We start from the raw sequence: 13,889 nt of genomic DNA on the forward strand, positions 1-13,889 counted from the left end.
TGTGCATGTTTGCATGCATGTGGGTGTATATTTGAGAGAGAGATAAATATCTTTGACAGGATCTCACTGTGTTTCAATTCTCCTGTCCCAGTCTGTTAGCTAGGGTTACACTACCATGCCCAGCCTATTCAGGTGAGTACAGGAACCTAACCTAGATCTCTGATGCAACCACAGCCTCACACAGCAATGCTCTACTGCTTGTGCCACTGTGAGTGGGCCTCTCTTTTGATTCTTAGACTTTACTTAAGCCTTCACTTGAACTGGATAGTTGAATGTTCATGTATAAGGATCTCTTGACTAAGGGCAAAAATAACCTCAATGGTGTATGATATAGGCATCACAAAATATTATGCAAGATAGGTGGTAGCAATTAAAGGAGATTCCAACTGAGTGAGTAACTAGCCAAATATTATAGGTCAAGGTTATCAGTCTGAACAAAGAGTACATTGCACTTTCTCTAAAAGTAGTCTTCTTGGGCCAGCCAGGTGGCATGGTGGTTAAGGCAGCTGTGTTCCAACATAATTGACTGTGTGGTTCAAGTCCTAGACCTGGTGACTTGAAAAACATGCCAGGTGTGTATGTGTTCATGCCCACAATCTGGAAAGGAGAATGGACAAGGGATTGTGGCATGGCCATCCGTCCTGGGGACGGTTTTTCCTTACTCCCTCCCTCCCTCCATCCATCCATCTCTCCTCTCTTCCCCTCCCCTCCCCACCACAAGTGCACACACCCTATAGCAAACTAAAGTAAATAAATAAATGAAAGTAGTCTTCTTACCTTCACCACAGATTAACATGTTAACTTTTTTGTTTACAGCTTTCTTCCCTTCGCTATTCTGGGAAAAGTTATGTATTTTGTCCTTTTGAAAATGTAGATGGTTGGGGCCAGCAGGTGGCATGGTGGTTAAGGGCTCTGGACTTCCACATGGTCGACCAAGGTTCAAGTCCTGGACCTGGCGGCTTGCTTTCTCTCTTTTTCTCTCTCACTCTTACTCTATCCCTCTCTGGTCAAATTAAAAATAAATAAATAAATAAAGTTAAATTAAATAATTCTTAAAAAAGAAAATGTTAGGTGGTTTAATTACCCTCTAATCCCAAATAAAGAATGCTTCCTCCTAAAATTCAAGCTAAAGACATTTGAATAGTCACCTCTTGTCTTTAGGTTCCTTCTACTTTATTCCATCTTACCACCACCACCTTTGTTTGAGCTACTATCATCTCTGCCACCTGGACCTTTGCAATAACTTCCCAGTTGTCTCTGTGGATACACTGTCACCTCCTTCATTCTGTTCTCCATATAGCAGCCAAAGTCATTTTTCAAAATGTATCTCATCATGACAGCCCACGTACATAAAATCTGTTTCTCCTGTGCTACCAATTAGTGTCCCATACTTGGTCTACAAGGCCTCAGTGGTCCTGCCTATCTAGCCAGCTTCTTCTCATATCCCACTGGCCTTCTTCCATTTCTTGATCTTACCATGTTTCCTCCTCATCGCACTCCCAACCCTAAAGGCTTTGTGCATACTGCTGCCTGTACCTGGAGTAGCTTCCCTCTCCTTTTCCTCTACTTAACTCCTACCACTTTTTTCTAATTTCAGCCTAGTCATTACCAAGGTCACATTTTTTTCTTATGAAACATTTGAAACATTCATGTAGGATAAAGTACTTCTTCACCACAACTATCATGGTACTGTTTGATTCATTTCTGTGATTCTTTGATTAACTTTTATTCTAGACTGTAAAACCCTATGAAACAGAGGACATGTTCATTTACTCACCAGTGTATCCTTGTTCCTTACACGGTGCCTGTCATATTATAGGAGCTTAGTGTATGTTGACTGAATGAGTGAACCAATAATTTATGAAAGTAAAAAGCCAGATATATGAAAACTACCAGTGCGCATCTCATTTCTTAGTCAGTTAATGGGGAGGAGGGTTGATAGGGAAAGTGCACCTTACATTTCCATTGGATTTCCAAATAATTTAATTTGCAGTTACAATAAACTTTATTGTTCCTATTGTTTTTTTGTTTTTTTTTAAATAGGAAATGAATGAGGACCATAGCACACCCAAGAAGGAAAAACAAGAGCGGATATCTAAGCATAAAGAGAACTTGCAGCACACACAGGCTGAAGAGGAAGCCCACCTTCTCACTCAACAGAGACTGTACTACGACAAAAACTGTCGTTTCTTCAAGCGGAAAATAATGATCAAGCGGCACGAGGTGGAGCAGCAGAACATTCGGGAGGTATTTGTTATGTTTTTAATTATTGCCATTGATTCATGAGACAGCCTGCATGAGAGTCATAACCATGTCTGTTTTGTCGATCCCCACATTCCTAGCCCTTATGACCTTTAGTGTGTAGTCAGGGAACGAATTTACCAGACAAGGGAAAACCCATTTGCAGAACAAGCAATCAACTTTTTCTAAGAAATGTCTTAGACTTTTATTGAACACCTATTTTTAGGCCATAACACACAGTGTAGACTCAAAGGAAAAAGAGTAAAGCATTTTTGCTTTTAGCCTACTTGTCAAGGAATGGGTTTTTATGACTCCACATGAAATATATAAATCACAGTTTGATGCTCTGTAATTAAGGTTATTCAGTTGATCATACAGCACTTACAAACAAAGTGATCCATTGTGCCAGACACCTATGCTAAGCCCTAGAACTACTGGGAAGCTATATCCCCTGACTTTAGGTGACCCTACTTCTTAAGAAGAGAAACAGGCATGTAAGAAACTAAATACAATCTAATATGTTAGGTACAATAACGGACATACAAATAAAGCATCACGGGCACATATCATCATGAGGATTTGGAGATTAGAGGATTCAGTGATGGACGAGAAGCCAAATGCAATAAGAGATTGGGTACATGGAGTACAGGGGCAGACCAAGAGTAACTGGAAGCAGAATATGGAGGGTCTTGTTTAGGGCAAGACATGTAGATTCTAGCCTGAAGGCAGAGCCTGGCCATCAGGCTTTCTAAATAGGGGAGTGGCATTATGAGTTTTTTTTTTCTATTTTGGGGAATCAGTGCATCAGTGAGGGACAGCCTGGAGTATACAAAGCAAAGTAGAGCGAGGTCACTGAGTGAAGGCAGGGCAGCTGCTCTTTCTCTAGTTCCAGCCTCAGAGAGACTATGGGCTAGAGGGAGGAGATCAGATCTAAGTGACATTTCTGAAGCAGAACTGATAGTAGTTCTGACCAACATGGATGTGAGAGTTTCAGAAGAGGGAGGAGCCAGAAATTTCAGATTTCTAATTTGAGAGGTTAGATGGCTCTGATGTCACTTACTGAGAGGAGGAATACAGAATGTGAATTCTTCTGAGATACAGAACTCAACAGGAACTCATTGCAGCCTGCATAATCCAAGAAAGCCTCAAAAATGAGCCAGCAGATAGGTGAAAATATCCACGTTTGATAACATCCCAGTGTTAGCCCTTATGAGGGCAATAAGCACAGCTAATAGAAAAGCAAACTGGTATAAGTGTTTTGGGGCAATATCAAATAGGAAGAAGAAAGGGTGAAAGGAACTAAGATACATTGAATACACATGATTGTAGGCCAGACTCAGGCTCTTCATAAGTGTTATTTCATCTCATCGGAAAACTGAACATTTTAAGTTTACTCAATTATTTCTTCCATGAGCTAGAGTGATAGAGACAGAAAGAGAAAGAGAGAGAGAGATGCAACATCACCAACAGGGCCTTCATGCCATGGTCCATCCCCAGCTCAGCCAGCCATGGACCACGGGCAAGCACTTGTCCATAGTACTCAGGAAAGTCTCCAAATACAAACTCAGAACCTTCCTATGTGAGTTGGCCTCACAGAGTATTACCTCGATGCCTCCATCCAGCTCCACTGCTGAATAATTTTGAGCCAAAATCGTACCTTAAAGAGATTAGCCCTGTTTGGTGGTGAAACAGATTGATCAGATGAGGGTGATAATTCCCACAACAGAGAAAAAAAGAGGGGTTCACACTGAGAAGAGGTGTCTAAGATATTGTAATGTGGCCCTCTAAAGGACCACAGTACATAAACCCGTACATGATGTACCTATGATATTTATATTTCAGGAGTGGGAATAGTTACAGGGAAAAAGTCCTTACAAAGGAGTCCTTTGTAATGAAAAGAAAAGTTTGAGAAATGATAATGAAAATAAAAGTTTGAGAAACACTGGATTGGAAGGAAGAGACTACAAGCAAAGAGATCAGGTGATGGGAAATAGGGTATAGACAAGGCTGGTAGTCATAGTTGTCAAAAGAGACAATGTGAAGTCTAAAATAAGCAAAACTTAGCACACACTAGGAAATGAGAGAAAAGATAGAATATAATCAAAATTATTTCTAGGATTTCAGACATAGGATGGGCAATCATGGTTCAAATTCTATCTCTGGTGGCTTGAAAAGCACACTGGGCATATGTGTGTGTCCACGTGTGCCCTAAATCCTGACAGGATGGAGAAACAGAAGGGATTGCAGCATCCTCATAGAGAGGTGCTTTCTTCCCACACCACCTCCCCTCAGTTTCTCTGTCTCTCTCTGGTGTCTGGTGAGCACATGTGCCCTCTGGCAATAAAAAAAGAGAGAGAGGCATGGGGAATGTAGATGTGGATAGATGCAGGGAAGCTTAAGAGACAGGTTTTGGTAAGAAACTGATTGATTTAGTACTAGACATTTTGAGTTTGTCAGAAGTTAAAAAATTCAAAACAAGATGTCCAATAGACAGTTGGAATTAAAGTAGTTGGAATTCTTTTCATCTGACAATTATTATTATTATTATTATTATTATTCAAATAGCACATATTTAGAAGAAATCTGAAATTAAGGGGACAATTAGTATCAATAAAAGCTATAGAAGATAATCCCCCTACAGGACCAGTAGTAGCGTAATGGCTATGTCGCTGGACTCCCATGTAGTTGACTATGGTTCAAGTTCCGGACCCGGTGGCTTAAACTCATACCAGGTGCATGTGCATGCATGCCCAAGATCTCAAGAGGAGACTGGAGGAGAAGGGATTGCCGCGTGGCCATCCCCTCTGGGGGGTGATTTCTCACTTTCTCTCTGTCTCTCTCTGTCTGGTGAGCGCACGCACCCTATAGCAAAAAACCTCTCAAAAAGTAAAAACACATTTATTCAACTTTATTTATTTTTTAATTTATTTTGATCAAAGAGAGAGATAAAGCAAGCTGCCAGGTCTGGGACTCAGACTGTGGTTAGCTATGTAGGAGTCCAGTGCCTTAACTACCATACCACCTGCCAGCCCCCATAATGACATTTTTCTTAAGAATCCAGATTTTCCTTTGTTTAATTTTATTCAGATCTACCTTCATGAAAATGTTCAAAGATTTTATTTGCAAAACTAATAAAAGATCATTTTTAAAAAGACAAGATTAAAAATATATAAAGCTAGATAATTAAAATTATTTTAATAGCTTTATTGAGATAGCATTGACATTAAAAATTATAAATATATAAGATATAAAACTTGATATTTTGGATATAATTATATCTTGTGAAATGATTGCCATACTCCATCTTGTGAACATTTCCATTACCTCTACATCGTTGCCATTTGTGTGCATGTTTGTTAGGACGATCTAAGGCCTCTCCTTCTAGCAAATTGTGTATCCACTACAGTATTGTTCATTGTGGTCACTGTACTGTGCATTGAATCTCCAGAAATTATTCATCTTACATAGCTAAAACTTTGTACCATTTGACCAGCATCAGCCTCTGGCTTTACCCCTTTTCCTTGCATAACTAAAACTTTGTACCATTTGACCAGCATCAGCCTCCCTCTTTACCCCTTTACCCCTTTTCCATCCAGTTTCTACACTGAGACAGTCACCATTTATTTGACTTATATTTATAGATTTTTTCCTTTTATCCATACATACAGCTTATATATAATGTATGACTTTAACTTTGCAAAAATAAGATTACTTTTCTATCAGTGGGGTTATTTGATTTGCAAGCAATAGATACAAACTCTGGTTGATATAAGCATGGAAAGAAATTTATGGGCAGAATATGGAGTAGGTGACACAGCGGAAGAATCAAGCCAGAGAAGATGAAGAACCACGCTGGAAAGCCACTTCCGGGATGCAGAGAGCAAGAGCTTGTGAACCCTTCTCAATTCACTGCCCTCTGACTGTGTCTCTTTCGACTATTTTTAATCTTCATGTCTTTTCTGTTCAAGATTCTAATTCCTAGCAGAGAAAGAGCTTGATTGGCTAATGTACCTTCCCCTTACTCAGAACTCTCTTGTTCCAGATAGGGTGGAATAGGTTTTCAAATCAGAAGGGAAATGGATGTTGAATCCACAAAAAGTAGCAGATATCTACTACACTGTCTTGTAACTATTTTTTTTCCCATTTACTGTCCAGTATGTACAGCTCTTTTTCACTTAATAGTAATTTTTTGTTTAGCTACAAAATCATCTCTTTAATAAGTTACTTCTCAGTCGACATGTCCAAGTTTTACAATGTACTATAGAGAAATCTTTGTATATACATAGTTTTGATACCTATTTAAGTATTTTTACAGGTTATATTTTTGTAAGTAGAACTTCTGGTCAGAGGGACCAGTAGTTGGCATAATGGCTATGTCACTGGACTCCCATGTAGTTGACCATGGTTTGAGTCCTGGACCTGGTGGCTTAAACTCATGCCGGGCGTGTGTGCGTGCGTGCCCAAGATCCCAAGAGGAGAATGGAGGAGAATGGATTGTGGCGTGACCATCCTCCTGGGGGGTGATTTCTCACTTTCTGTCTCTCTGTCTCTCTCTTTCTGGCGAGCTCACATGCCCTATAGCAAAAACCTCTCAAAAAAAAAAAAAAAAAAAAAAAAAACTTCTGGTCAGAGTAAATACATCTAAGTATTTAAATAGATAATGGAAAATGTCCTCTAAAGGGATTATTTTCATTTCTTTTTTTTTTTTTCCTGGTGCCAAAGTGTACATGCACTCACTAGAGAGAGTCAGAGAAACAGAGAGAGGGAGAAAGCACCCACACACACACATGGATTGTGGTCATGCAGCAATCCCTTCTCCCCATTTCTTCATCCTGTTGGGATTTTAGGCACATGCACAGAGGTTCTGGCATGTTTTTCAGGCTGGAGCCAGAACTTGAACTGTGGTCAGTCATGTGAGACCCAGCTCCCTTAACCAATAGACTATGGGCTGCCCTCTAAAGGGGTGTTTATACTCCCACCAACAAAGCATAAGAGTACCCTTTTTCCTATATCTTCGCCTAAACTGAGTATGAGCAATCATTGTTTAATTAATGAAAGCATTTAAAAGGATCACTGGAAATGGTTTGAGCCTGTTCCTTTCCCACCACCACTTGTAGATGCTCAGCATTTTCTAGCCAGTGTTGAAACTAAGAACTGAAACTAAGAAAGCATTAAATATTATAGGCGAACAACATCTCCATTTAAAAGTTTAAATTCTCATTCTTACTCAACTGCAGTAGGCAAAAGGATAAAAATCTGGCATGAGTGAAATCAGCTGCTGCTTTATTTATTTATTTTTTTGGAGAGCAATTTTTGCTATAGGGAGCATGTACTCTCCAAATAGAAAGTAAGAAGTCACCCTCTGGGGGGACAGGGATATGACCACACCTCAATCCCTTCTCTTTCTTCTTAGAATCTTGGCACACACATGCTCCCGGCATGAGCTTTAAACTGCCAGGTCTGTGACTTGAACTGCAGTCAACTATGCAGGAGTCTGGCAATGTAACCATTACGCCATTTGCTGGTTCTGAGATCAGCTATTCTTTTTTCTTTTTTTTTTGGAGAGGTTTTTGCTATAGGGCACGTGCACTCGCCAGTCAGACAGAGAGAGACAGAGAGATAGAAAGTGAGAAATCACCCCCCAGAGGGGATAGCCATGCCACAATCCCTTTTCCTCCATTCTCCTCTAGGGATCTTGGGCACGCACACACACGCACCTGGCGTGAGTTTAAGCCACCAGGTCCGGTACTCGAACCACAGTCGACTACGTGGGAGTCTAGCGACATAGCCATTACACTAACTGCTGGTCCCAAGATCAGCTATTCTTAAATGAGCCAGCGCCACTCCCATTGGAACTTAGAGCACTTGGGGCACAATTGGGGAGGGGAGTCTTGGGGGTCATGCCACATCTCCACGTTTGGTCACGTGAAGCATGATAGGGTGTTCAGGGACTGTGATGTGTGAAATGTATGTGTTTCAAAACTGAGTTCATACTCAGCTTGGTGAGATGCTTACAGGATGTGATGTAGGCTGAAGGAAGGGAAAGGAAGCCACATGTCTATCATCTCTCACTCCTCAAGGGCATACATGCCTAGAGTATATTGGTGGGCAGAATCATCTGTACCATTGGATTCTCCTCCCCAACCCCCACCCCAGAGGGCACATGCACTTGCCAGAGAAAGACAAAAAGACATGGAGGAGCAGGGGAGAAATCACTCTCCCATTGTAGTAACACTGCAAATACTTTTTCCATTTCTCCATCCCATTGGAATTTTAGTTACACACACACACACACATGCACCCAACGTGTTTTTCATGCCACTGGGACTAAGATTTTAATTGTACTGCAGGGATGTGGTATCTGGCTCTCTTAACCACTAAACCATGGGGTTAGCCCTGTACCATTAGATTTTGCCTTTTTTTTTTTGGATCATTTTCTTCAATTTGTATAAGGTAAAGTTGATTATGATATGGCTCCTAAGTATGTTGTGTCATAGATGATCAACTCTCACATCATGTCTAGCTAAAGGAGAGGAATTCTTCAGCATATTGTAATGCAGACTAAAAAGGTACAGATAGGAAAATATAAATAATCCATAGGGATATCTTTTCATAGAAAATGTTGAAAATTCAAAAACCTGAGCCTTAGGCTCAGTTCTGCTTTATAGATACATTGTATGACCTTATATTAATTCTTCAATTCTCAAATACCTTATCACATATCAAAGGGGTAAATACCTGAAATCTTACTACCTCCCAGTTAAGATCGAATGAAATATGAAATAATTTTTTTAAACTGAAGACACTTTACACATCATTATATAGACTCAACAATGGACTTACAATAAGTTGAATAATATTATTTTTTTCCACCATGATTTAAAATATTATAGGCAGCTCACTGTCTTATATCTCAATGACTCATATATGAATTAAGGTAAAGGGAACAACCTACAATTATAACAGAAAAACCCTTTCCATATCATGTTTCTTTCGTTTTCCTAATAGTTTATAAAAACTATGTTTAAGATAGTATATACCATATATTCACTTCTGAGTACAGGAAGATAATGACATTTTGGGCTGACTCCATGGCTTGGTGATTCACACAGCCAGATCTCACATGGCTGACTGCACAGTTAGAGGCTTGGACCTGGCGACTTGAAAAACACATCAGGTATGTGCTTGCGTAGTCAAAATTCTGAAAGGATGGAGAAATGTAAGAGAAGGGATTGCAGCATGTCAATTCCCCATGGAGGGTGCTTTCTCCTCTCCCTCTCTGTCTCTCTCTGGTGAGCACACATGCCCTCTAGCAAGAAGGAAGGAAATGACATGTATGTATATTTTCTTTTAAGAATTATTTAACTTTATTTATTTACTCATTTTAATTTGACCAGAGAGGAACAGAGCAAGGGCAAGCGAGAGAGAGAGAGAGAGAGAGAGAGAAAGTGAGACAGCAAGCAGCCAGGTCTGGGATTTGAACTGCGATCAGCTATGTGGGAGTCCAATGCCCTTAACCACCATGCCACCTGCTGGCCCCAACATTTATATATTATGAAGCATTTTCCTATGGACTTTTTTTTTTTGAGAGGTTTTTGCTATAGGGCACGTGCGCTCGCCAGACAGAGACAGAGAGACAGAAAGCGAGAAGTCACCCCCTAGGGGGGATGGCCACGCCGCAATCCCTTCTCATCCATTCTCCTCTTGGGATCTTGGACACGCACGCACACGCGCCCGGCGTGAGTTTTAAGCCACCGGGTCCGGGACTCGAACCGCGGTTGACTATGTGGGAGTCCAATGACATAGCCATTACGCTAATTGCTGGTCCCTCCTATGGACTTTTATTTCATCTTCACAAGCGTAGTACTTCATGGTTAAGTACTGTAAACCTCACTTTACACCCACAGAAACAAATATGTAGAGTAAGAGACTTGCCCAGAGCTATCTACAGTGAGTCACTCAGTGGAGGAGCTGAAACTGACTCACTCTCTGAGCATTTTACCGTGGATTCTCATACTTTAGTATTAAAATGGCTGAGTAGCTTAATCATAAAGACCAGTCACTTACAAACCATCTAATGCTGAAACAGGTATTCTGTGGACAGTATCCTGAAGCATTATATTAAACATGAAGAGAAGTACCTGATTCCTTCTAAAAGCATCCTTTTGCTTTGTGTCTTTTATTTATTTTCCACATGAGTTTCAGGGCTCTGGGCAGCTCGGACTCAGTCTTGGCTCCTCAATTTAGAAAAGTGTGGATATGTAAATACCCAAAACTGGGACTCTGGAACTCAAAGGTCAGCAGTGGTACAGTGACCTAGGAACAGGGCCTTCACCCACTGAAAAGGCTCTCCTTAGCTGCTTCTCCGGTGGTTGGTCTTGGACAGTGTAATCTGTGGGAAGAGCCCACTGTCCTTTGGTGCCACCTAGGGGCCAACTACTGATTTTTTTTTCATTCACTGTCTATCATTTCAGCATACAAAGTGAATTTTCCCACACCTCCAGCTACTGATTTTTTTTTAAGTGATGGTCCAGATAAAGGAAAAAATAAAGTGAAACCAGAAAAAGAAGAATACAAGAGGAGATGGGGCAAGATACTCTAGGAAATTATCTTTTATTCCTTAAAATTTTTTTGTTTGTGTTTTGTTTTGTTTTGTTTCGTTTTTGCCAAAGGGCACATGTGCTATGTACCAGAAAGAGACAGAGAAAGTACCCTGCAGTGGGTCCTGGTCACACTACAATCGTTTTCTCCATCCTGTCAGGATTCTGGATACCCATGTACATATTTGGCATGTTTTCCAAGCTGTCGAAGCCTAGAGTCAAACTGCAGTCCTCCATGTAGTTTCCTTATGTACAGCCCTTAACCACTGTGCTAAAGGGCCAGCCCCTTTATATTTGAATAATTCCACACTACAAAGTTAACTCTCCGAGTGGAGGTCCTTGTCTCCATCTCTAGTGTCTACAACTGCCCAGCAGTAAGTGTTCAACAAATACTTGTTCCATAAATAAGTGATGATTAGGACTGTGTTCTGGTAGTGGATGCTGTGCTGTTTACAGGTCCTCTCTTCAAGTGGATAGAGGGCCCAAGTATACAAGCTATGTATAACACACCGATATACAAATGTTATTGATATTTATATGAAAAGAAATGACGTTGTGTTTTCTCCCACAATGGATGCCACTGGAGAAGAGAAGTACCCTGTTGTTCCAACTAAAATCCAATTCATAAGCTTTCTCCTTTTCTCAACCTTCTGAACTAGCAACAATACCACCCTTTTCAGAAATCTAACAGCATAAGGTCTAATTTACCTCTTTTATAGAACTTGCACCTTGCTGTCTTTTCTTTTAAATTTGCACATAAAACTTAGTTCCCTGCATTAATTAAAGTTCATTTGTTTGCATGTGAAGTGAAATGTACCTAGAGTAGCTTAAGCCAAAACCAGGGATTCGATTTCTAGAAATAAGGAATGTCACACAAAACCAATAGCAGTCATATGGCTGAACTTACAGGGGGCTTAGAACCGTTTCCTGTACTTCTTTCTTTTCTCTTTTTCATTCTTCTTGCTCTGAAGCCCAGTTTTCTCTAATCTTTTACCTCCATAGCAGCAGATGACTGCCACATTGGTAGTTTTGATACCCCTCTATTCCAACCACATACAGAGATGAACTGGCTCTGAATCTCAATTCCAAATTCCTAGGAGAGAAAATAGATTGATCTGCGTTGAGTCTACCTCTGCGTTCGGTCAGCTGGGAGCTGCCTATATACTTCAGTAAATGTCTACTGCACGTCCCTGCAAAAGTATTAGCAAGTTGAGGACAAAAGTCAGGGCCTATTATACAGTTTTAAGTACCCAGAGTACATGATTTAGAGCTTAGTATGTGATGCCATTTAGGAAATATTCTTAAATTGCTGAATGAAAAAATTTCACTCAACCTCTCCCATTTTTTTCTAGTTTGCTTTCCTTCCCCTTTCAACAACAAAAAAGAAAGACATGAGTAAAACTGTAGAGAACAGAGTGATCAGATCTAGAAATGATCAAACAGACTGTAATGAAGAAGATGAAAGGGGAGAGATCTTATCTGCTTTTTCCCAGCATGCCCTGAACTCTGAGATTAAAAAAAAAGGATAATTGGCCTACTTCTGCTACGTAGGAAAACAGGGTATTTCCCAGAAAGCTAAAGACATTGCAGACATTATCAGCTTAATTCAATTTAACCCTGATGGCATATTAGAATCACCTGGAAAACTCTTAAACTGGTTGCCATCAGAGATCCTACTCCCACATGGTTACCAAAATTTCAGGTTGTGGGATTCAAGCGTCTGCTGTTTGAAGTCTTCCTCACATGATTTTAATGGGCAGCCAGTGTGGAGAAATACTAGCTTAAATTAAGAAGCATTTATTTAGGACCAGCTGGTGGCATAGAGTTAGTTAATGCAGCTGGATTCCCACATGACCAATTGCTTGGTTTGAGTCCCAGACCCGGTGGCTCGAAAAATCATACTATGCACATGTGTGTGCCCAAAATCCTGAGAAGAGAATGGAGGAGAAGGGCTTGCCATGCAGCTACACCCCCGGGAGGGTGATTTCTCATTTTCTGTCTCTCTTGCCCTTTCTCTCTCTCTCTCTGTTCAAGCACACACACCCAATTGCAAACTAAGAAAGGAAAAGAAACACTTAAACCTGTGCATAGCACATCACTTGATTAAGGTTCATAGTAACTTGATGAGGTAAGAGGAGGTCACATAGAATTAATCCCATTTTACAGATAGTACAGTTGTGATTGTTGTGAAGGTGCCCATTTTGTAAGTGGTAGTCCCATGAATAGAACCCAAATTCACAGGGATTTTTCCTCTAATCCCATCATATCCTATTGGTAAACACTAATGGGTTTTATTAAGATGTAGTTAGCAATGCCATTCCTTGCAGTCCTCACTTAGTTGTGCATTCCTTCCAATTCTTCTCCATTCATCTATTTCCATTTATCTTTTGTTCCTGAATGCAGGAACTGAACAAGAAGAGGACCCAGAAGGAGATGGAGCATGCCATGCTAATCCGGCACGACGAGTCCACCCGAGAGTTAGAGTACAGGCAGCTGCACACGTTACAGAAGCTACGCATGGATCTGATCCGTTTACAGCACCAGACTGAACTGGAAAACCAGCTGGAGTACAATAAGAGGCGAGAAAGGGAACTGCACAGAAAGCATGTCATGGAACTTCGGCAACAGCCAAAAAACTTAAAGGTGAGAGGAATAGCAGCATTCTGTGCTCCAAGACAAATCTGGACTGGATCAGAGGTTCCTACTCCTGAGTGATTGTTTAGTACCACCCGGACAACTTTTCAGAATCACAGATTTCTGGGTCCCACATGTAATAAATCAGAATCTCCAGATATAACACACAAGAGTCCCTATTTCACGAGCTCCTGAAGAGATGCCACGGGGCAAGCCATCACACTACGTGATCTCTCCATTTTTATTATATTCATTACAGAATCTTCTGAGTCCTTCCTAACCTGCCCTCTTGAAAACCGGACTAATGGCAGTCCATAGTCTAATCCCAGGGGATGAGAAAGCTGTATTGGTCGTAGGTACCTTGAGTGCTGCTGTATTGAGGACTCTAAAGCTATGCCCAAGCTTAGTAGGAAA

The 13,889-nt window shown here is 40.7% G+C and overlaps 1 protein-coding gene across 1 annotated transcript in view; it reads left to right on the forward strand.

Moving 5' to 3' along the window:
- Positions 1-13,889, forward strand: part of TAOK3 (TAO kinase 3) — a 220,125-nt gene that overhangs the window by 193,560 nt on the left and 12,676 nt on the right. The window contains exons 17-18 of the mRNA XM_006151557.3: positions 2,044-2,247; positions 13,245-13,484. Of these exons, the coding sequence (XP_006151619.1) occupies positions 2,044-2,247; positions 13,245-13,484 (444 nt within the window). The remainder of the gene's footprint in view (positions 1-2,043; positions 2,248-13,244; positions 13,485-13,889) is intronic.

This window comes from Tupaia chinensis, unplaced genomic scaffold (genome assembly GCF_000334495.1).
Source record: "Tupaia chinensis unplaced genomic scaffold, TupChi_1.0 Scaffold000320_1, whole genome shotgun sequence".
In the NCBI taxonomy this organism is placed as follows: domain Eukaryota; kingdom Metazoa; phylum Chordata; class Mammalia; order Scandentia; family Tupaiidae; genus Tupaia; species Tupaia belangeri.